At 34.6% G+C, this 22,306-nt stretch overlaps 2 protein-coding genes across 2 annotated transcripts; one reads left to right on the plus strand and one right to left on the minus strand.

Moving 5' to 3' along the window:
* Positions 1–2,894: 2,894 nt before the first annotated feature.
* Positions 2,895–6,057, minus strand: LOC133300102 (uncharacterized). Its single transcript, XM_061499600.1, has 4 exons — positions 5,307–6,057; positions 4,857–4,918; positions 4,090–4,719; positions 2,895–3,971 (listed from the first exon to the last, which is right to left on the minus strand). Exons 1-4 carry the CDS (start codon positions 6,055–6,057, stop codon positions 2,895–2,897), a joined length of 2,520 nt encoding a protein of 839 aa, XP_061355584.1.
* A 3,097-nt stretch (positions 6,058–9,154) lies between these two features.
* On the plus strand, positions 9,155–10,405 carry LOC133300111 (uncharacterized protein At4g06744-like). Its single transcript, XM_061499610.1, has 2 exons — positions 9,155–10,205; positions 10,283–10,405. Exons 1-2 carry the CDS (start codon positions 9,162–9,164, stop codon positions 10,307–10,309), a joined length of 1,071 nt encoding a protein of 356 aa, XP_061355594.1. The 5' UTR covers positions 9,155–9,161; the 3' UTR covers positions 10,310–10,405.
* Positions 10,406–22,306: the final 11,901 nt, after the last annotated feature.

Raw genomic sequence — 22,306 nt, forward strand, 5'->3', positions numbered from 1 at the left:
CTATAGTTTATACTACCCATGTGTTGGTGTCCAAGGAATCCCTTAGAATAGAAAAGAGCGTCTGTGCACCTGAAGTAGTTGAAGAGTTGGGTCATGATTAACTTGGTCGGGCTTTATCCACTCCAAGAGATATTTGGCTCGATGGTTTGACCTATCCAGCCCTGTACAATCCAAAAAGGTTGAATTTTGGAAATCATTTTGTTTGAGACTTTATATATAATAAAAATTATGACTAACTTGTTAAGAAATTTAAAATATAAACTATGAAATGAAAAATTATTTAAAGTCTTAAAAACTTCAAAATATTTAATAATTTACTATTCAAATAAATCAAATGATTTAATAAAATTATTTAATGAAAAATAAATTTTTATAATAATTTTTTTATTTTGAGCTTTGTTAAATGGTCGTCGGCTCACTTAAATAGTAATTTTTTTTTAAAATTGCCAAAAATAAAAATTGTCTTAACTTTTAACCAAAGAAAATATGTTGGATCTTCGGACTTAAAATGCTCTCTTAAAAAGTTACTGAGGTCATAGAGTTTAAACCTCCACATTAGTATTGTTAAAAAAGTAAAATAAAAAATAAATATATGCTAAGAATGTATTTCCTTTTATTTTTTCGGTTATCATTTCCTTTATGCTTAAGCTTACAAAGTATTTATTGAAATTTTTTTAATGAATTCATTTACTTCCTCTTCCGCAATTAATGATTTTTTATTCTTACTTTGAGAATTAAGGACTTGAAGAAAAGTAACAGTTGGTCTACATGTAGATACAAGATATGTTTTGATGATAACAAAGAGGCAACAACAAAAAAAGAATAACCTTGATCAAGAACAAAAAACATTAACCATGCGTGAGGATTGAAGATACATGTTGGAGCCACATAAAAAGATTAAAGACATCAAAGTTGCAACAACATGGATGAGCTTTGAGAATAGCAAAGAGTCAAGAGAAATTCAATTAAGAGAAACAAGGAATAATTAAAAGAGAAACACCAAAATCAAAGACAACAAACCATGGACAACATCTAAAAGAAGCTCAATATCACAACCATGGTGAAAAAGTTTTAAAACCAACAAAATATCAAGTATTGTCATATCCAACAAGTTCAAAGCATCAAGTTCAAGTAAAGAATCAAGATGTGAACCTAATTCCAAAATCTTATTTAGAATTATATCTCTAGAACGTAGACTCATGTGTAAGGGTATATGGTAGATTGCATTGCATGAGCTCAAAGTTTTTCTCAAAGTAAACATGTTTTTCAAATTGCATCATCCATAACTTTAAACACTTGAAAGAGATTTGAAAAACCCATGGAAAAGATCCTTGACATATTTTATAACTTCAAAATATTTATCAACTCAAGATCTTTCATAAAAAGTGGTTGGAAACAAGCTAGAACACATTTGAACTTAAAATTTGCTGCATAATTTAATTGCTATCTTTCGAATAATTTTTCGTATACAAGATGATGGATTTAGATCTTGTGTTCTTTATAGGAGTTGTAGATCTTCTTTTATCTTTCCAAAGAGACCAATATCATATCAATCCTACAAGAATAGCTCAAGTTATGCCTAAAATACTAAACCGTGTTCTTGCTGTCAAGTTGCAGATGAAAGTACATAATTGATTACTTTATGAAGGTGATCGATTACTTCATCAAGTAATTAATTACTCCACGAAAGTAATCGATTACTTACAACTAGTTTTCAATGAAAACACTATATATACATTTCCAATAACTCTAAAACATTTTGGGCATCATTTTTTTGCTCATCTTAAGCATATTTTGAGAGCTTCTACACTATCATTTGCTTATTCTTTCATATCTTTTAAAGATTACATATATTTGAGCTTATATCTTGAAAATTCATATACCCATAGTGTTTCAAGTTGTATAACCACACTTTTTTCTTTGTATTCTTGAGTGTAAAGAGTTGTGAGATCCATTAAGTTTGAAAGGTACCCAAATACCTAAGTAAATTTGGAGTGAAAATTGTAAGGCATCCAAGAGCCCGAAGTCTTGGAAGGTTGTAGCGATTTGTAAAGCACATGTGAAGCTAGACTGTTAGTAAAAGATTTGATCGAGTAGATTCAGTCTAGACGTAGGTCACAAGTGGTGGTGACTGAACTAGGATATATTGTGTTTTAATTATCTAAACTCTTTATTTCTAGCACTTTAATTGTTTCTTTGATATTATATATGTCACTATGTGTTAACATAAACTCTATAATAATTATGATATATTATATGTTATGAATAGTTTGAATGTATAGATTAGTTTTCCATATATCAAAATTTACTTAAAATATTTTTGATATAACTTTCACGTGGAGGAGTTGACTTATCAATGCAGGAACATTCCCACTAAAACCAGCCTACCCTGACATGTCATAAGCAGCCCGGTGATCTTGCAGACAAATACTTAGCAACCCTTGACTAAGAATGTTGAAAAAGAAGGACATAAACTAGTAAAAAATGATGTATAAAATAAAAGTTACCTGTGAAGCAAGTATGGCAGTGAAGCTATGTCCAATGATTGTTGAGTTGAGCGATTGTAGTGTGCAAACCCAGAATAAAAATCAAGTCATCCAATCTCTTTAGTTACTACCTGATAAACAGTATACATAAGAATTACTAACATTTAATCTCAAAACAAAAAGGTATTTAACATCTGCATTGGCAAAATTAACAGTGACTAACCTCCATGAAAAGCTGGTACACTGAGATGGAGGAAAATGCAAAAAAGTCCCAAAGTGGCCAAACCATCTAATTGAATTTTTAAATGCATTAAAAAACAAAATAATATAAACAAGAAAAGAAAAGAAAACATCAACTTAACATAAAAATAATAATCAAGAGTTAACTAAGTTATTACAATTGAACGATCACAAAAGCATTCTTCGATTCTTCATTGCTTGAAAATATTGCATTATATCTTCATCATCAATCTTATCAAATATATCACGTTCAACATAAGTTAACATGCATGCATTAAACCAATCATCACTTATTCGATTGCGTAACTTATCCTTAACAAAAGTCATTGCAGAAAAAACTCGCTCAACACTAGCAGTTGCTATCGGTAGAAGGAGTGCCAACTTTATCAACAAATAGACCAATGGATAAACAATATCTTTTCTCTTCTCAACCATCTTCAAAGTAAGTTCAGAAATTCTTTTCAAATTGACAAAATCAGAATCAGCTCTTACATCAACAATAAAATTACCCAGACTTGAAAAAAGAAAAGGAATATCTGCAACCTCATCAAACTCCAAAGGATAAAATCTAGCAAACTCAATCAACTTTTCTTTGTTAAAAGCAGCAAATGAATCACGAGGATCAAGACAACTCAAACACTCAAGCAACTTGGTATTGACATTATCAAATCTATCACCCAACTCTTGAACTTGAGTATCTATCACTCTATTAAATAACTCCACCTTAAAGTAGTGCAAGAATGTGAATGATTCCAATCTTCGTCTTGATCTCCCTTTAGGACAATAAACATCTTCCATATTTGGAATGTCAATATCATATTTATTGGCAAATATGTTCGTTTCTTGAAGCAATTCATCAAAACCATGATCTCTCACCTCTTGTAAGCGAATCTTGACTACCTTCACTAAACCAATTGCATTTAAAAGATCTTGATCTTTTCTTTGTAGTGCTTGTGACAACTCATAAGAAATCCCCAAGATAAGTTGCATTAGATGCAACAAGAATGCAAACTCAAAATCCTCCATGGCATACAAAATGCAACCTGCATCAGTTCTTGCAGCATCATTCTTAGGCTCGTCTTCAATAATTTTCATCAAGGAAATTATTGGAGAAAATAATGAGATAACACTTGTAACTGTACCAAAATGGGAACCCCAACAAGTGTCTCCATGTCGCTTTAATGTTGTCTCTTGATTCAAACCTTTTCCAGTTAGTATTTCACCGCGAGCAATTCTTTCAACTATCTGCTCATATTGATTCTTTAGAAGAATTTCTTTCCGCTTGCATGAACCCCCCCACAACGGTAGCCATCTTTTGAAGCATGTCAAAAAATTCTTGAATCTTCTTATAATGTTTTGCAACCTTCACAAGTGCCAATTGTAACTGATGAGCAAAACAATGAAAGTAGAATGCAGATTTGTTGTCTGCCAAAATCAAACTCTTAAGCCCTTTGAATTCACCCCGCATATTACTAGCTCCATCATAGCCTTGACCGCGACATTTAGACAAACTTAAACCAAGTTTAGAAAATAGCCCATCAATCGCAGCTTTTAGTGATTGTGCGGTAGTATCTGAAACATGAATTATACCAATAAAACATTCAACAATGGACCCCTTTTTGTTTACGTACCGAAGTACAACTGCCATTTGTTCTTTAATTGCAACATCACGAGCTTCATCAACTAGCAATGAAAAGTAATCATCGCCGAGATCTCTAATTATTGCTTTAACAGTCAAATCAGCACAAGCTTGAGCAAGATCTTTCTGAATTTTTGGTGAAGTCAATTTGTGATTATCAGGGGCATTTTGCAAGACCACATGACTCATCTCTTTATTTGGCTTAGTATAAAAGTTTAGAGTTTCAATAAATAAACCTTGTTGATTTGAACTTTCAGATTCATCAATTCCCCGAAAAGGCTGACCATTTCGTAGTAGGTATCTAGCACAATCTAAAGAAGCTTTCAGCCGAATACGATAATCAATTCTTTGTTGCTCAAAAATATTTGAAAAGGCAATATCAATATTGATGCAAAATTATATAGAAAGTAGGCTTTCAGAAAAATGCAGAAGTTTTCTGCTATATTATCATTCTTCAATCATCAAAAGTCCCCCTTTCACGTCCTTCTAACAAGCCTTTTAAAGGCAATACAAAAAGTAACTGACAATAAAAGACCATCAATGGTCTTAAAAACTGATACAAAACGGAAATAACCATAAACAAAACATAAAGTCATGCAAACTGAAACGTCTGCAATTATTAAAATCCATAAAAAGCTTTAAAACTGAAACGTCTGCAATTATAATAATTTATGGTGACTTAAGTGCATCATCCTCTCCCACTAGGAAAAGATTCACCCTCGAATCTGCAACGTCTTCAGGTGGTAATCCAGGCGGCAACTCTTATGGTACAATATCACCAAATTTCCTAATTAAGATTAGGACTTGGAAATGCAATTCTTTGACATGCTTGGTATATTCATTTGTAGTTTGGATCAATGATCGCATCTGTGATCCGTCATAGGAAAACTTTGTCTGATGTACTAGCAAGTCCCATTGCCCTTGGCCAATTAAACTTTTACCAAAAGCTAAATCTTTATCTCTATGGAGCATAAGGTTGTTATGCTCGTTGTCCCCAAATTCATAATACTGCTTGCAAACTAAAGACGTCTTGGATGAAGGATCATTCTGCATGATATCTTTGGGTAGAACTTCATCTTTGTCAAAGATATTAGAATTTCTAATAACTGACTTTCCATCGGAATCACTACAAGAGATTTCTTTCACCTCTGGATTCTCGTCGTCTTGCTCCCAATCATACTTATCATAGATAGGGAACTTTTCATAAATTAGAGCATCCATAACAGGATTCTCATCATCTTGAGAATCATCATATTCATCATAGATTGGTACCTTCTGGTCTTCTGTCAAGTCTATGATGTCAAAGACCTTTTCGACGGTGTGTGACTCGTCGATAAACTCATCTGGATGAGTGGTGCCTTCGAATTCCGGGATCTCAATCATCACCTCAATATTAGCAAAAAATGATTGATTTCCAGGTTGACTTCGTCCTCGTCGCTCCTGGTTCCGGTTCCAGAATCTCCTTTCCTCCTCATGAGATGATCTTTCAGATTCCCATCCTTCATCTGACTCGTGCAACTGTGCCTCTGCAAGCTGTTGTTCGAGTTCTTGGATCCGTCTGTCCTTTTCCTCAATTTCAGCATCTCTCGCATCAGTGTAATAATCACCATCGGTAGGTTGACCGCGTCTGCCGCCACGACCTCTTCGTCCACGACCACGACCACGGCCTTCGCGATTTTCCTGCTCAGCCATCTTAAGGCAACCTGAGCTCTGATACCAAATGATGCAAAATTATATGGAAAGTAGGCTTTCAGGAAAATGCAGAAGTTTTCTGCTATATTATCATTCTTCAATCATCAAAAAGTCCCCCTTTCACGTCCTTCTAACAAGCCTTTTAAAGGCAATACACAAAGTAACTGACAATAAAAGACCATCAATGGTCTTAAAAACTGATACAAAACGGAAATAACCATAAACAAAACATAAAGTCATGCAAACTGAAACGTCTGCAATTATTAAAATCCATAAAAAGCTTTAAAACTGAAACGTCTGCAATTATAATAATTTATGGTGACTTAAGTGCATCAAATATGTTGTTCTTGCTTCATCAAATCTTGACCAGCTTGATAACATCTATTGTGAACACTCCTATAATCTCCAACGTGAACTTTGATTCTGTCCTTCTTCTGCCAATTTTTGTACCCCACACTAACAAATGCTTCATTCGTCGAACCACTACCTCCCACCTCCATATCAAATAGGTAACAATACAAGCAATAACATGCATCTTGTGATACACTATACTCCAACCAAGAACCAAATTCTTCATACCACTTAGGATTGAATCTACGCATTTTTCCATACATTTCCGTTTGAGGGAATGGTTTAAGAATTGGTTGAGTTGGCCCCTTGAGCAAATAAGCTCTCCGGATATCCTCTCTCTCTATAGGATTTGGTGTCATTGAATAAATTGAAGGTCTTTTTCCCGGATCCGCTTCAAGATTTTCTATATTAACTCTTGCTTGAGGTGGTGATTGAAAACTTTGAAATTGAGATGCTTGTGGTGGTACATTTTGTCTTTGATCTTGAGAAGAATTTTCCACAATTGAAACATTTTGTCTCTGAGGTTGATAAGATTCTTGGATAATTGGAACTGAAATACTATTTGAAACTTGTTCATTTTGAGATCTGGGTTCTGTATTTGTGGGTTTTAGACGTTTGAAATAAGATTGTATCCCTGACAAATAAATCCAAAAGTAATTATGTTAGTGAAACAATTACAACCCTAAAAATCCAAAAGTAAATATCAATTATATCGTTTGTTGCTATTAAAACAGTTATAATAAATAAATAAATATAGAAAGGTACCTTTCATTGAGACTTGTTGAATGTTTAAGATGAGTGTTTAATTTAAATAAACTAGAATAGCTTCATTTACAAGAATCCAAAGTAGCAGATTCCCTATCTCTTTCCTGTCCTCCAATCCCCTTCCCCTTTTCAAAAAAATAAAAAATCTATGCATAAGCAGAACGTATTCATGGAATTATGATATACAAAGCTTAATACAAACAGCAATAACTCAGTTACCTAGGATGAACTCATGGAAACATTTATAATGATAGCTTGAACCAATAAATTTTGAAAAGAGATAGGGAGTATAGTCTAGCAATAACTCATGAAAAGAGCCAGTATAATAAGTCACAAGACTTAAATCCTGTAGTTTTGAAAATAGCCCTTAACTTGGGAAATAGGAAAATTCCAAGATGGCCATACTTTTAAATTTCCATAAACATCAGCTAAGCAAAACAGTTAAGTGTGTATTTATAGAAATTGAAAAATGCATTCTGTTCATTACCACTCTCAAGAAGTCAAAGGATTTGAAACTTTGATTAACAATGCGATCAAAGAAAATACCACCAGCTCAGAACCCAAGAGTTTGTCATGCTAAGAGAACAATATGATAAAATCATTGACCATAAATCAAAGCTAAACAAATATTTAAGGGGATCTTCTTGTCTTTTGCAATTAATTCTATAATCACACCTAATTAATTTTATATTTACTTCAGAGGAAGCTCTCTGTACAGGTAAAAAAAGTTGAAAAACTGAATATGTACAAAAAAAATAAAATTGGAAAACTGAATATGAAACTAACCTCTTTAACAAGGAAAGGAACGTGGGGGAGAGAAGATGAGAAGCAGGGGAAGGTCTTTGAAGTTGTAGTTGAGACTCATAACACTAATTCATGCTTAGGCTTATAATATTGCTTTGTAACCTTATTTAATTCCAATGCCCAAACGTGCGTCTAAAGGACAAGACAATGGTGGCTGTCCTTTTCTTGAGATACTAAATAAACACATTGTCTTGCAGCAAAAAGAGAGAGAACGGAAAGGTAGTGTGAACCTTGCAGCAGAAAGAGAGAGAACAGAGAGGTAGCGTGAACGGAGAGGTAGCGTGTAGGGAGTTGCAAACTCAAATTTTTTTTTGAGAATTTTTGTTCAGATTTTCGTGTCTGCAAGTGCGGACATGTGAGCCTGAGTGGGTCCGCCCCTGCTACGAAGTACGATTTATGGTTTAACATCTATAATACCAAAATTTCAAAGTGTAATACGAAAGGACTTTGCATTATTAATCAGATGTGACAAATGAAGATCTCATTTTTGGGGTTGGAACCTACTCTTGTTTTCTCCTTTTTTCTATTACACATTATTTGTCACAATTCTGTTTTCACTAATAATATTTATACATTATTTTCATTAAATCATTCTATATCATTTTAAAATAAAATAAAATAAATATTTACATTTTAACACACTATGTTATTTTTATTTTCTCAATTAAGAAAATTTTGTTTATCAGAACTTATATTTGAGATTCTACACCTTTTATATAGCTCTTAACTATATGTAAATTATTAATTAATAAAATATATTGATTGATTACGGAATTAAAATCAATTAACGATAAATTAACAAAAAATTATGATTTCAACAACCAATTGATATATTATTAATAAATATTTTATACATAGTTAGCAAAAGTACCATTAGTCTAGAATCTAGTGCGCAGAAGAAACATTTTCCTTTATTAACAAAAGGATTGGTTCATAACTTCATGTGCACAGTCCAATATGATGCGCATGTGACGAAACTGGAAATATATTACAAAAGCAGTGTGGTATATATAACTAAGTATATCATAGTATTCCAGATACTTCTTTGGATTATTATGCTGCCTCAATCATTTTGCTTATGCACACTAAAGGGCAAGTTGAAAGCTGGCCTAATAACCTCACTAGTGCTTTCTGCTTGCCTTTAAAACTAAAGAAAGTAGAAACATTAGGAGGACCAGACAAAGATGAGTAGCATGCCTGCAAAATTGTTGGTCTCAACTTTTTACATCCTCTTTGTGGCACTTCCTATTCACATGTCAGCACATGATATTAACAGAGACACACAAAATTTCATCAAAGGTGGTGGAGATGGTAGCTCAAGCAAAAGCTGCAACAACCAATTGAACACAAAACCAGTGGCTTCCACATGTCAAAAATCAACAATAACCATTCAAGCATCTCCAACTTTACCTTTCAAAACAAATGCTTTGGTATTTGCAGACCAAAGACTTGTAGTAGTGTACCCAGTTATCCAAAAATTCAAGTCCATCATCACCTCAGATCCCTTAGGAGTTACTAAATCTTGGGTAGGATCAGATATATGCAACTATAAAGGATTCTACTGTGATAATCCCCCAGATAACTCCTCTGCCATTGCTTTGGCCTCTGTTGACTTCAATGGCTTTCAACTTGGTGCTTCTACACTTGATGGGTTCATTGATAAGCTTCCTGATATTGCTCTCTTCCATGCAAATTCCAACAATTTCAAAGGAACCATCTCACCCCAAATCACCAAGTTACCTTATCTGTATGAGGTTGATGTAAGCAACAACCAATTGTCTGGTCCATTTCCCATGGCTGTTCTAGGCATGAGCACCCTAACATTCTTGGATATCCGGTTCAATTTCTTCACTGGGGCAGTCCCACCTCAGATTTTCACCCAGAATCTTGAAGTCCTCTTCATCAACAACAATATCTTCACACAGAGTTTGCCTGATAATTTAGGCACTACTCATATTCTCTTACTTACCTTAGCAAACAACAAATTCATGGGTCCAATACCTAGAAGTCTTCCCAAAGCTTTGTCCACTCTCACTGAGGTATTGTTAGTGAACAACCAGCTAACAGGTTGCTTGCCTTATGAGATTGGTTATCTTGAAAAAGCCACAGTGTTTGATGTTGGAAACAATCAGTTAACAGGTCCTTTACCATTCTCTTTGAGTTGCCTTGAGAAGGTGGAGCTGCTTAATTTGGCTGGTAATCTACTCTATGGCATGGTGCCAGAAATGGTGTGTTTCGAGTTGAGGAATTTGGTGAAATTTTCACTATCTAATAACTATTTTACTCATGTGGGTCCTCTGTGTAGGATCTTAATTCAGAATGGAGTTCTTGATGTTAGAAACAATTGCATTCCTGATCTTCCATCCCAGAGATCAGTGATTGAGTGTGCAGCTTTCTTTGCACGCCCAAGGATATGTCCCTTTATGTGGCCTCATAGTTTCATCCCTTGTAAGCTTCCTTAGGTGGTTCCTTCTCCTTGACCTTCCAATCTTTCTTCATCTACCAAGGCATTTGGGTTGCAATTCTTTCTCTTCCTTTTTTTTTCTTTCTTTCTTTCTTTCTTCTTATGTAATGTATAATTGTACTGAACTTTGTGATGGTCCATCTATTTTCTACATTTTATGCTAGTGTGAGCAGCTGATGTTTTACTTCAAAGTCATATATCGTAGTCATTCTATCCTAATTTTCTAGGGTTTTATAAGAGTTATGTTATAAGAAAAGTGATTGTGTTATGTTATAGAGATTCGTTTTGCGTGCCGAAGTTTTTTTTTTTTTTTTTTGTTGCGGGCCCCACAAAATATTGTATGTGTAAGAAATTTTTTATGGTCATGTTAAATGATAGATAATAAACCCAATTTTCTATTTCAAATTGGGTGGCTGGCAGATTATTTTGGTATATATAGAGCATACTTTTTAGTACATCTAATCTAAGTGTTATCCGGTGATACGACAACCTAGCATGTACATATTGAACGAAGTAGGCTATTCTCTATGTTTTTTACGACACTCTGACACGTTAATTTAAAAAATGTTAAATTTTGACACGTTAGAACTCATTTTGATATTATATAATATTTTTAATTTATGTACTGTATATTATATTTAGTATTAATAATTTAACAAAAAAAGAAAGCTAAACTTATAATACCTGTCAATTTTACAAAGAAATATGAGATATCCCAAATGTTTATATTAAACTTAATAAAATCATAATTCTGATCTAACGAATCTAATAGTTTGAACTCAAAATGCAACACAACGTAACCTTTGAACCTTTTTTGAATCCTTGCAACGAGTATTGGAGTGTCGGAATGTCGGAAAGTGTCGAGAAGTGTCGGACACGACACATCAAAATTTTTGAAGTGTCGGTGTTTCATAAGTTATTCTTATCATCTCTCTTTTTACAATAATTTTTTATCTTTAAATTAATATTTATTTAAAGGTTCTCATTTAATGTTATTTTATAACCGTTAATTTAATTTTGATTCAATAAAAAATAATTATAAGAAAAAAGAAATTGTAACGAGAACTAATTAACTATAATATCTCAAACAAATTACTATGAAACGATTTTGCAAACTGTGATATTCCAAGGTTTTCAAGAGAAGGTGCTTGGACAACCTTAAAAGGCGGAGGATCTAAATTGCCAAGAAAAGGGGCTTTTTCCAAAGTAAGTATATGTTCCCAAAATTTGTGTTAATGCAGGGAGAAGCACCTGTTGGCGGTGCCAAAGTCACTTTTATTTTTCTTAGCTACCACACTATATTTTCTTTCCTTCTGAAACTAGTGTAGGAAATGGACCCCTTATGCAGTAAAAGTAACTCATATGGCAAGTGAAGTGAAGACATATTAGTGAAGTTACAGTATTTCGTGTGTGACTTCTAATTAAATAAATGTTACTATTATTGATAATATACTGGTATTAAAACAGGAGTGAGTAGGACATCATGAGTTCAATCCTTATCGCATTCAACTTTCAAGTAAAAATAAGAAAAGTATAAAATAAACAAAAAAATGGATCTGTGCAGTACAAGTTATACAAAAAAATGGACCTATACCATATTTACGTTTTAAGCACAAAAAGCTCGTGTGAGAGCGTGAGAAGATATATTAAAAAAATACAAAATAATTAATTAAATTTCACCCAATATCATGATTTTGTAACTTTTGTAATCTCAGAAAATTTTTAATATGATCCAGAATCACGATGGTCCTTCCACTAAAAAATTGAGATTTAAATTAATTTTTTTTTCTCATTTCTGTCCTCAACCTTTTTTCTCTTTCTATCACCACAATTCCATCATATGTTTTGTGCTCGAGGAGCACACAAATCTCGCTCGCATTCCCATAGCACTGATTGATCAACATTCAGACAGTTTCCTGTTCATTTTGCAAAAGAAAAATTTGGGGAAGGCAAATTGACTCAACCACTCCCATAATTTGGATGTGATGGGTAATGCATACAGGTCTGAAGCCATGCATGGCCATGCGTTCCAGCTCAAAAAGAGCTTATCGATGCATAATTTTATAATTAATGGCGTTATATTCATCTCTAAGCAGCCTTGTCACTGGGCACTGTTCTTGGTTTTGTAGGGTTTTTAATGTCAACGGATATTTGCAGAAAAACACAAGTGGGAAGCCTTTTTATCTTGGGAAATCAATTCTATATGTGAAATGTCACAAAGTTGAAAAGTGGATTACGTCTCTGTAGGACTTGACATTACCTTATGAACCATATTCAATTGCAGGACTCTTTGAGAGAGGCGTTTTAAAATGATAGTGTTGCATTTTTTGGATTTAAAAAATGAAAAAGAAAAGAAGAAAAAACTAACTTTGAAGTATTATCTCTAACCAATTGATAAATGAAGGTAATACAAAATGGGCATTTCTTCAGCAATATGGGCAACACAACCAAGTGGGCTTATCGGAATGCCGCAGTCCATGGTTGGCATGTATGTCCGGTGCCAGTTTTTATTATTATGAAAAATAATAATAATCTCTCTCTGCATTTCAATTGCTAATTAGCATTTTTTCCCCCCACTTAATTATTGGCTCTCCAATCAGTGATTTTGCTGCAGCACAGTGGAAGTGTTAGGTGAGCAGCCAGGATTTTTAAAATAAATGGTAAAATATTAACTAGACCTCTCCCTTTTACCTAATAAAACAAAAGGGATAATAACACTTTTGGTGATGATTAGAGGTGGCAATATAAGTGATCCGTTATTAATTCGCCAAAACATAAGTTAGTTCGTCCTGTCTCATTTTTTAGAGTGGGTTGAAAAACTTGATCCACCCAATCTCGTTTGGCGGGTGAGGTGAGTTGGTCTATCAACTTATACTAACCCGCTTCGGCTCATCTCTCCCCGTCAAAAAATGAGTCAGCCCGCCTCACCCCACTCTTGAGAGTGAGCTATAAAATTCACCCTGTCGAGTTGATCCCATTTTACCTGCCCTAATTCTTACTTACTTTTATTTCTTTTATTCCCCATTTTAATTTTGGTTGGAAAAAGTTTAAGCTTTTCCCCATTCTATTTCGTTAATTGAACCTGGATAGAAATGGGCTGTTTGTTTTAAAAATCTCAACTTAAATTTCCATGAATTTTGGGCTAAATGGAATGGCCTTACTAAATAGAAAAAGGAAAGGAAAAAACTAAAATAATTAAGAAAGTTAACAACCTATCATTTAGTGACCTAAATGGAACGGGTTATATAAATATAAGTTGATGTTTATTATTTATCAAACCTATCTGTCCTAAAAGCTATCAAATCTTGGCCAACCAATCCTATTGATTCAATCAAATCTCAATTGGTCCAATCTATTAAGTTGATTGTTTATATTTCTAACTCGGTAAAAGCACCGTAATAATAATATTTGGCAAAAGTTTTGCATAGTCAAAGCACATTTGAGATGTATTTCCGTCGTAATGCAATCAAACCCGTACTTTCCAGGTATGAGATTAGTCTCGTATACATATGGGATGAGACACCTTGACAAGTTGGATTCCCCCATTTAGTCCCGCATGCTATATGAACGTGACATGTTGACAAGTCATCGCTGCAACATTGAACCCGTACTGTGTCAGTACAGGACTAGTCCCATATTTGATGTGTACGAGAATAGTCCAATATTAATCAGGTATGGGACTAGTCCAACACTGACACCATACGAGTTCAGTCTTCATCAACTCTTCTTAACCGCCCATCCTACCAAACACTTGCCCAAACCTGTTATATATATCCCTTCAGCTACGAAAATATCATCCCAGTGTCATGTACTTATCTTCCTCCCACCATTGCCGGCCTATTTTTTTCACTTTTCTGAAGCATATCGATAACGTTAGGAGATTTTACTTTGTTCAGTGCTCATTTTTTTAACTTTCTTGTGTTGTGTTCTTCATCTTGCGGTCTATTTTTTATTTTTATTCTAATACTATTATGGATCAATTTCGTTCATTCATATATTACAATGGTTCTAAAAATGTAGGTGCAAGCTGTTTGACCTTCGAAGGAGAAAAAAGAGCAATGCATATTGTCCGAGGTATGTTCGTTGAAGACTTAAAGGAGAAGATCCGTCGAAAGTTGAAGCTCCAATAAAATCAAATAATATCTTAATTGGCGTGTAGAGTCCCCAGTGGAAACCGCAAATATGTGGGTATTGATATATCTGATGATGAGGATGTGGTTGTTTTCCTTAGAACATTCGTGAATAACTTTACGTCTCAATTTCTTGAGTTATATGTGGATATTAACACATTGAAGTATCTATCAATACCGATTCGTGGACTGGACCTAGGGTTGGCAAAACGGGCCAACCTGGCTCAACCCGGCCCAACCCGGCTCGACCCGGCCCAACCCGCATTCAACCCGTAAAAGTCGGGTCGTGTTAGGGTTGGCTCGAAAAAATAAACGAGCCAGAAAACCCAACCCAGCCCAACCCGAGCCAGGTTAGGGTTGGCTCGCGGGTTGGCTCGATAATCAGCTCGCGGGTTGGCTCGGAAAAAAGCTCGCGGGTTGGCTCTAGGAGAAGGAAGAAGATTCTGAAGAAGAGAAAAAATTCTAAGTGTTGAGCGCTAAAACGTTCATCCAGAATGTTTTAGCGCCCTGCTACAGAAAGAAGCCAAAAGATGCTGGTCTGGAGCGCTAAAACGTCCATACAGAACGTGTTAGCGCCCTGATGCTGGAAAAGGATTCTGGTCTTCAGTGTTAAAACGCTCAAACCAAACGTTTTATTTTTTTTAATTTTAAAAAAATACCCAACCCGCGAGCTGGCCCGTTTAACCCGAGGGCTGGCTCGTTTGGGTTAGGGTTGTATCGGGTCGGGTTGTATCGGGTTGGCAGCTCATTTAGGCCAACCCAACCCGACTCATTTAGGACGGGTTGCGAGCCAACCCGACGGGTTGGCTCGTTTTTGCCAACCCTAACTGGACCTTAATAGTCAGTCACAATATGTATCGTCTTCTGCACCCCAGCCTACACAATCAAATGTTGCTCACGGAGAAGATAACGATTATATGGTAGACAGAGAACCTAAGAATGAGGAGTAAGAGGAAGATAAAGATACTTTATTGGCTAATGACTTGATCAGAATGATAGCGATGCAGCTGATGTACATCATGGTAATTCATTGTCACACGAGACTGGTACCCGTAGGCCTAATCCCGTTGTTTTTCCACAATCATCAGGTTCATTAGTTATTTTTATTATTATATTTTTAATTTTTTATTGGTTACCATGTTTTTGTTAAAACATATTAATTATGTGTGAATGTGCGAATGTTGAACCATTTTGGAATTCGATTCCACATTATGAGGCTATTAATTGGGCTTACCCGCAAGAAGATATACTGGATGTTGAAGGCTTAGGTCGGGTTCCGTGGACAAGAGGAGATCCATTGTATGTCAAACAAGAGTTTGAGTCCAAGCACGATGTTCAAGCCGCAATAAAACATCACTGCATGAAAACTCATCAAGAAGTTGTAGTGGTTGAGAGTACTACGACCAAGTTGTCTATGAAATATCGAAACCACGGACAAGGTTGCAATTGGCGAGTAAGAGCAATTAAACCTAAGAATAGCAATACTTGGGTGATTAGTAAATGGGTTGGAGATCAAAGTTGTGTTAGCCAATTCCTTTCCCAAGATCAAAGATAATTTGGTTCAAAACTTATTTCCATAGCCATATTAAGTACGATGTGCAATACTATCTGCTCGTTTTGATAATTATTTGTGTTTATCAGTCAACGTAAATAACATTCGTAATATATACTTGTTGTGAATGGTATTGCAGATATGGTTAAAGCCCAACCTTCAGTACCTATGATCCTGATACAAGAAAGGGTGACCAGTCTCTTTGAATTTCATGTCTCTTACAAGAAGGCATGAAAGGCAAAACAAAATAAATAATATAAAAAATAATTTACACAAATTAAAAGCATAATTCACTAATTATAATTTTTTAATTACTTAATTAAATAATTAGTTTTTAAAAATGACATGCAAATATTAATTTACAAATTAAGTAAACTAATTGAGTAATTATAATTCACTACTTAATTAATTCACTAATTAGGCTTCTAAACTAAGGTTTCATAAATGGCATACAAATGAAATTAAAGAATATTTAATTAAGTAACTATTTAGAATTCCTAATTAATTATTCCATTAATTATAATTTCTAATTAATTAAATCACTAATTAGGTTTCTATCCTAAGATTTTATAAATAATATATCAAATAATTTATAAGAATAAATAACCAAATATAGAATACCTACTTGCAATGTTAACAACCCCACTGTTCCACATAGAGAGAAGGCAAGGAAACCAAATGTAGAGAGAAGGCAGAGAAAAAATGGATAGAGAGAGAATGAAAATTTTAGAGAGAGAAAGTGAAAAATGAGAAAATGAATGAGGGAATGAGGAGGGGAGGGGCTGGTGTCGGGTTAAGCAAACGTGTCCCATATGCGGAACTGCCATGTCTTCAAAGAGTCTCGTCCAAAGGCCACGCAAGAGTGTATGTCATCTTGGTATGAGCCTTGTTATACTTATTTTTCAGAGCAACCGAAGGCCTCACCAGAGAAGTCATCTTCATTGAATTCAATTCAATCACCTCCAATTCCTTGATCTTGGCATCAGAAAAAGGATTGGGATCAAAGAAACAAGCAGGAGGACAGAGAATATTGCGGAGATCACTGGTCACTCCAATCTCCCAAATGGTACCTTGGGAGAAACAAGATGAAGAAGAAGGAGGACGAGTCTGATTTTTTGTTGTCATAACTTGGGAAGAAACACTAGTAGGGGAAGATGAGATATCTATCGACTTATCAGCAGAAGTCCCTTTGGACTTATCCCCAACAGTGGTCTTCTTAACCCTTGAGTTTGGGGTCTTCTATTTTTGGGATGTCAGATCATTGGCTACGGTTTTCTTACCACGATCTAGTGCAGCAAGGAAACTCGGCTGCTCATTCTGCTATCCCTCTATATTTGGAACTGCAAAATTAAAAAAATAGAACCATGTAAAACCAGGATCTTGACATTACAAGTATTAAACAAATAAATAATAGAGAAATCTTACTCATTTCCAAATCTAACTCGTCTTGAGATTTGAAAGTGAAGGATGCCACGCTAACATAGACATACTGTTTCACATATGCAAGCATAGAGCCAACCGTGTTAACCTCAATATCGGACAACTAGGTTTCGTTGAAACGATAATTAGAAGGAGCAAAGTTATTATGGTCAAGAGACCAATATAAGGGGAATTTTCCCTCTGTATCCTCAGCCTCTAAGGAATGAAGGAACCAGATTTCTTTCCCAACTTGAGCATTAACTTTAAAGAATTTATCTTTAAAGTTCTTAAAAGACTTGGACTAAACACGAAAAAGTTTTCTTCAAGGATGACCTTAGATATTAACCCAACCTTTTATTTTCAGAGGTTCACGGTCAGTATGGGAAGTAATGGCTTGAAAAAAGAAAAAGAAAAGAGAAACTGTGCAGGGCAAAGTTAAATATACACGGAAACACTCAAAAGCTATGACAAAACTCCAACCATTCGGGTGAAGTTGAGTGGGAGAAATATGGAGATGATTCAAAACACATTTGAAATTCGGATAAAGGAAACCGAATACTGAGTTTTGTGATAAGATCTTGGTAAAAGAAGAAAAACGAAGGCTCATCTGGGTTCCTCCCTGAGCAAACCGACTCATAATCTTTGACGGCAGGACGACGCTCGGAATCTGACTTAGCAGAGCGAGATTCCCCTATAATCTTTGACGGAGATGACCCCATAAATACCTAAAACAAGAAGAATTATAATCAGAAGAAATTGATGAGCATACCTGAATCAAAATAGCTACTAGTTGAAGAATCACCAGTTGATAAACTTGCAGATTTATCCGAAATCGAAATCGGATTATTTGCATCACTAGAAGTCGAGCTAGATCCTGGAATATTTTCATGGCGGCAACTTGACAAGGTGGACTCGGCTAAAGAGTCACGACCTTTTTCTGTAAGTTTGTAACTTAAAAAGACACAAGAATAGAAGGGATCAGACCTTAAAGGTTTTGGAGGAACACATGACAAAGTTGATACATCCGAGCTTTATGGGAAATTATTTAAGAAGGGTTTGATCTGGTTCTGGGAAAATATTCTGGGATACGAGTGTTTGAAAAAGGCCGACCAATACCCCGGCCTATAATACCTCGATCACGTCCAGCAGGACTCCCACGAATTCTGAGATTTGAAAACTCGGATTTCTTTTTGCTACTTCCACGATGATATCTACGAAGCATTGCTTTGCATTTCTCCTCTTCAATCCTAGGCATTCCCCAAAACTAATACCGGAGACTAAGAGGAATCTTTTTAAGAAACTTTGCTTCATGTTTTTCCTTACCCTCATCACAGACTATAGATTGGGGATTTTTCTTCCCTCTCATTTCTGATAGAAATTAAATATAACGAACACTCTAAGGTTTCATGACAAATAGAGAGAAGGTAATATGGTATCTATCCAGAATTACCAGAAACACTATACAAGTTCAACAACATTCAACAATTTCACAAAGTATATTGTAATATGGAGAAAATGTGACAAAATTCAAAGGTGAAAGTACGAACGAAGATAAAAAAACTTTGAAGAAACGAAAGATATTTCAGATAAATGAGGGTTTGAGAATATGAACACCTCAAATATTCAAAATACGACAATGGAAAAGAAAATCCAAAGGACAAATGATTAGTACCTGTATTGGAGATGATAAAAATTGGGAATGCGCTTTGAAGTAAATCCTTCGTACTGAAGAAGATAAAGTGGGGGAAAACACAACGCAAGACTCTCAGAAGTTGCAAATAAAAAGATGAAAAGGAAAAGGGGGAATATAAATATAAAACGTGAAGTGTAACCGCTGGGGTTACGAATAACAAACAACAGGGGCGTAAATATCAATTCACCCCAAAAGTAATGATTAGATAGGTGAAATGATTCGTACATTTAATGCACACACAAAATGAAGATGGCGTATGTTAGTTACAATACGCTAATGAAAGCAGAAGTCACCACGTGTAAACGTCTCATCATTGCTCAAGCAACATGCAGCTTTTATCTCGGATATATGATTTTACAAATGGACAAATACTAATTCGGTTCATATAGAATCACAATATAAGAATTATATAAAGACTAAGTGCCGGGTTTCAAGAGAAATATTTCCTCACGTAACAAAGTGATAGTAAGTCATATATTGAGCAGTTGAATTGGGATCATATAAGATGAACTTGGGGGAAACTTGTCATCAGAAAACGAAAATAATCCAAAGTTGATTATAACTTGGATTAAATTGATATAAATCATATTTCGGCAAAATGAGCATTCAATTTGCCAAGATAGGGGACAAATACATTATCCCTTAGAACTAATATAACAAACCGGGATACTTCTTAATGGGAAATCCGAGAAATTTTCTCTTTAACCCAGGTATGTACAGAGACCTACAGGAACCCGGTAACCCAAGTAATCTTTTGAAACTTATATACACCCCGGCAGCCCGGACGTTCAAACTGTCTGACTGTGGGGCAACTGTTATGGACTCACATATGAGGCCCATTTGATATATAGCCCAACAAGGGGCAATCCAAGCCAGAATCCAATCAAATCTAAATAGAATATTAATCCAGGATATTAAACCAGAAATGAAAGCATCATATTTGAGCTTGGGCTACTAGAAGAAGCACTAAAGGTCCATAGATCCAAAGCCTACAGGTAAACCATACAGGTATGATTATTTCTCTCTCTCTCTTACTATTATGTTGTCATTGTGCACACACACCACCCTTTTGGCAAAACCTATTCTTTATTCCATTGTGTACAGTGATATGCTAAACTCAAGGATATCTAACTCATAGATAAACGTCTTTATTTAAATATATATTTGTTGGCCTTTAACATTATCTCTCCTTCACAAAATTAGGAGGAAAGAGAAAGAGAGAGTATTGAAGAGGAGATAGAAATTAAAAAATCAACAAATATATACCAAAACACGGTCGTTTCATTTAGAATAACACAAAATTGTGTCATTTAAAATGAAAATCGTTTCCCTAACTTTATATAGTTTTATTTTAATTCAACAACTATGTTATATTTCAATTTCTTTCTAATGTTTTTAAAGTTTACTTAATTTGTTCTAATCATAACGTCATTAGAAAAGTTAATGAAATTTACTAACATGACATCCTATGTGAATATAAGTGTACAACTGTCTTAGCTTCTTAGGATTCTTTGAATTAGTGACCGAGACAAATTAATGAATTATAAAAAGAATTAGTATAAAAATAAAATAATGTAGTTGATAGATGAAAATTAAATTTAAAATAAATTTAATATATAAAAGGAAGCTTTTATTATTATTGTAGAGAAACAAGAGACGAAAGGAACAATGAATGAATCCGTGTGTAATAGCACAATGAAGGATACATATATATACATATATATATATATATATATACATATATATATACATACATATATATATATATATGTATATATATATAGAGAGAGAGAGAGAGAGAGAGAGTTACAGGATACAAACAACCTAAAAATACATGATGTGGGCTAAGCCCGTACTATTTCTATTCTATATATATATATAACACTCGTCGTCAAGCTAGAGCGTATAAATCATAAGCACCAAGCTTGTTACATATAAACTCTATCCGAGGACCCCTCAAAGACTTTGTAAATACATCTGTTGATTGATCATTAGAGGATACAAAATTATACATAATTTCACCAGCAAGGACCTTCTCTCGAACAAAGTGACAGTCTATCTCGATATGCTTGGTTATTTAATGAAACACTGAATTGGATGAAATATGTAGTGTTGCTTAGTTATCACAAATGAGAGTTGTTGAACCAGTGTCCCCAAACTTGAGCTCTCTAAGAAATTGTTTAAACCAAACGAGCTCGCAAGTAATAGTAGCTATGGAATGATACTCTGCTTCAACACTTGATCTGGAAACTATATTCTGCTTCTTACTTTTCCAGGACACTAAGTTGCCTCTAATAAAGACACAATATCCAGTAGTAGATCTCCTATCAGTAGGACAACTGACTCAATCAGCATCAGAGTATCCAATACTTTTATCATGACCCTTATCTCCATATTCAAGGCCTTTTCTTGAAGATGCCTTGATATACTTGAGAATATGAATGACGACATTCTAGTGTTCTTGACATGGAGAATTAAGAAAATGACTTACGACACTAATTGCAAATGAAATGTCAAGCCGAGTGACTGTGAGGTAGTTCAGTTTTCAAACTAATCTTCTATACCTTTTAGGATCTAAAAAAGGCTCCCCTTGATTTGATTAGAGCTTGACACTTGGATCCATACGGGTATTAACAGACTTAGAATTTAACAAGGTAGTCTCTTCAAGAATATCCAGAGTATATTTTCTCTTAGATATCACAACTCCATCTTTAGATTAGGCTACCTCGATTCCCAAGAAAATCGAAGTTTTTCAAGATCCTTGGTCTGAAAATAATGACATAAATGTTGCTTCAACTGAGAAATCCCATAATTATCACTACTTGTGATGACAAATCTTCAAAAATGGCATATTGAACTTAGTAAATTATAGATAATGACTACTTTGTTTCTTTTGTATATTTAAGTTCATGAAAAGTCGAAATAGTATAATGACCGAAACTAGGCTTTTTGACTGTATTAGTTGTATTTTCAAAAAGTTTGACCAGATTAAACTTCTGGTCAAACTTATTATCAGAGTAATACAAAACAACACGATTCAGGTGGTACTACGTTCAGACACGCACTGATCA

This window comes from Gastrolobium bilobum, unplaced genomic scaffold (assembly GCF_033153095.1).
Source record: "Gastrolobium bilobum isolate Gb01-03AN ecotype WA unplaced genomic scaffold, APGP_CSIRO_Gbil_v1 utg57927, whole genome shotgun sequence".
Classification (NCBI taxonomy): Eukaryota; Viridiplantae; Streptophyta; class Magnoliopsida; order Fabales; family Fabaceae; genus Gastrolobium; species Gastrolobium bilobum.

Excerpts from the sequence above, each read along its gene's own strand:
- LOC133300111 (XM_061499610.1), top strand. The coding sequence starts at position 9,162 with ATGAGTAGCATGCCTGCAAAATTGTTGGTCTCAACTTTTTACATCCTC. Across the intron at positions 10,206-10,282 it reads ATGGCATGGTGCCAGAAATG|GATCTTAATTCAGAATGGAG; the intron begins GTGTGTTTCGAG and ends TCCTCTGTGTAG.
- LOC133300102 (XM_061499600.1), bottom strand. The coding sequence starts at position 6,057 with ATGGCTGAGCAGGAAAATCGCGAAGGCCGTGGTCGTGGTCGTGGACGA. Across the intron at positions 4,720-4,856 it reads GTATTGCCTTTAAAAGGCTT|CAACAAAGAATTGATTATCG; the intron begins GTTAGAAGGACG and ends AATATTTTTGAG. Across the intron at positions 3,972-4,089 it reads TACAATTGGCACTTGTGAAG|ATAGTTGAAAGAATTGCTCG; the intron begins GTTGCAAAACAT and ends CAATATGAGCAG.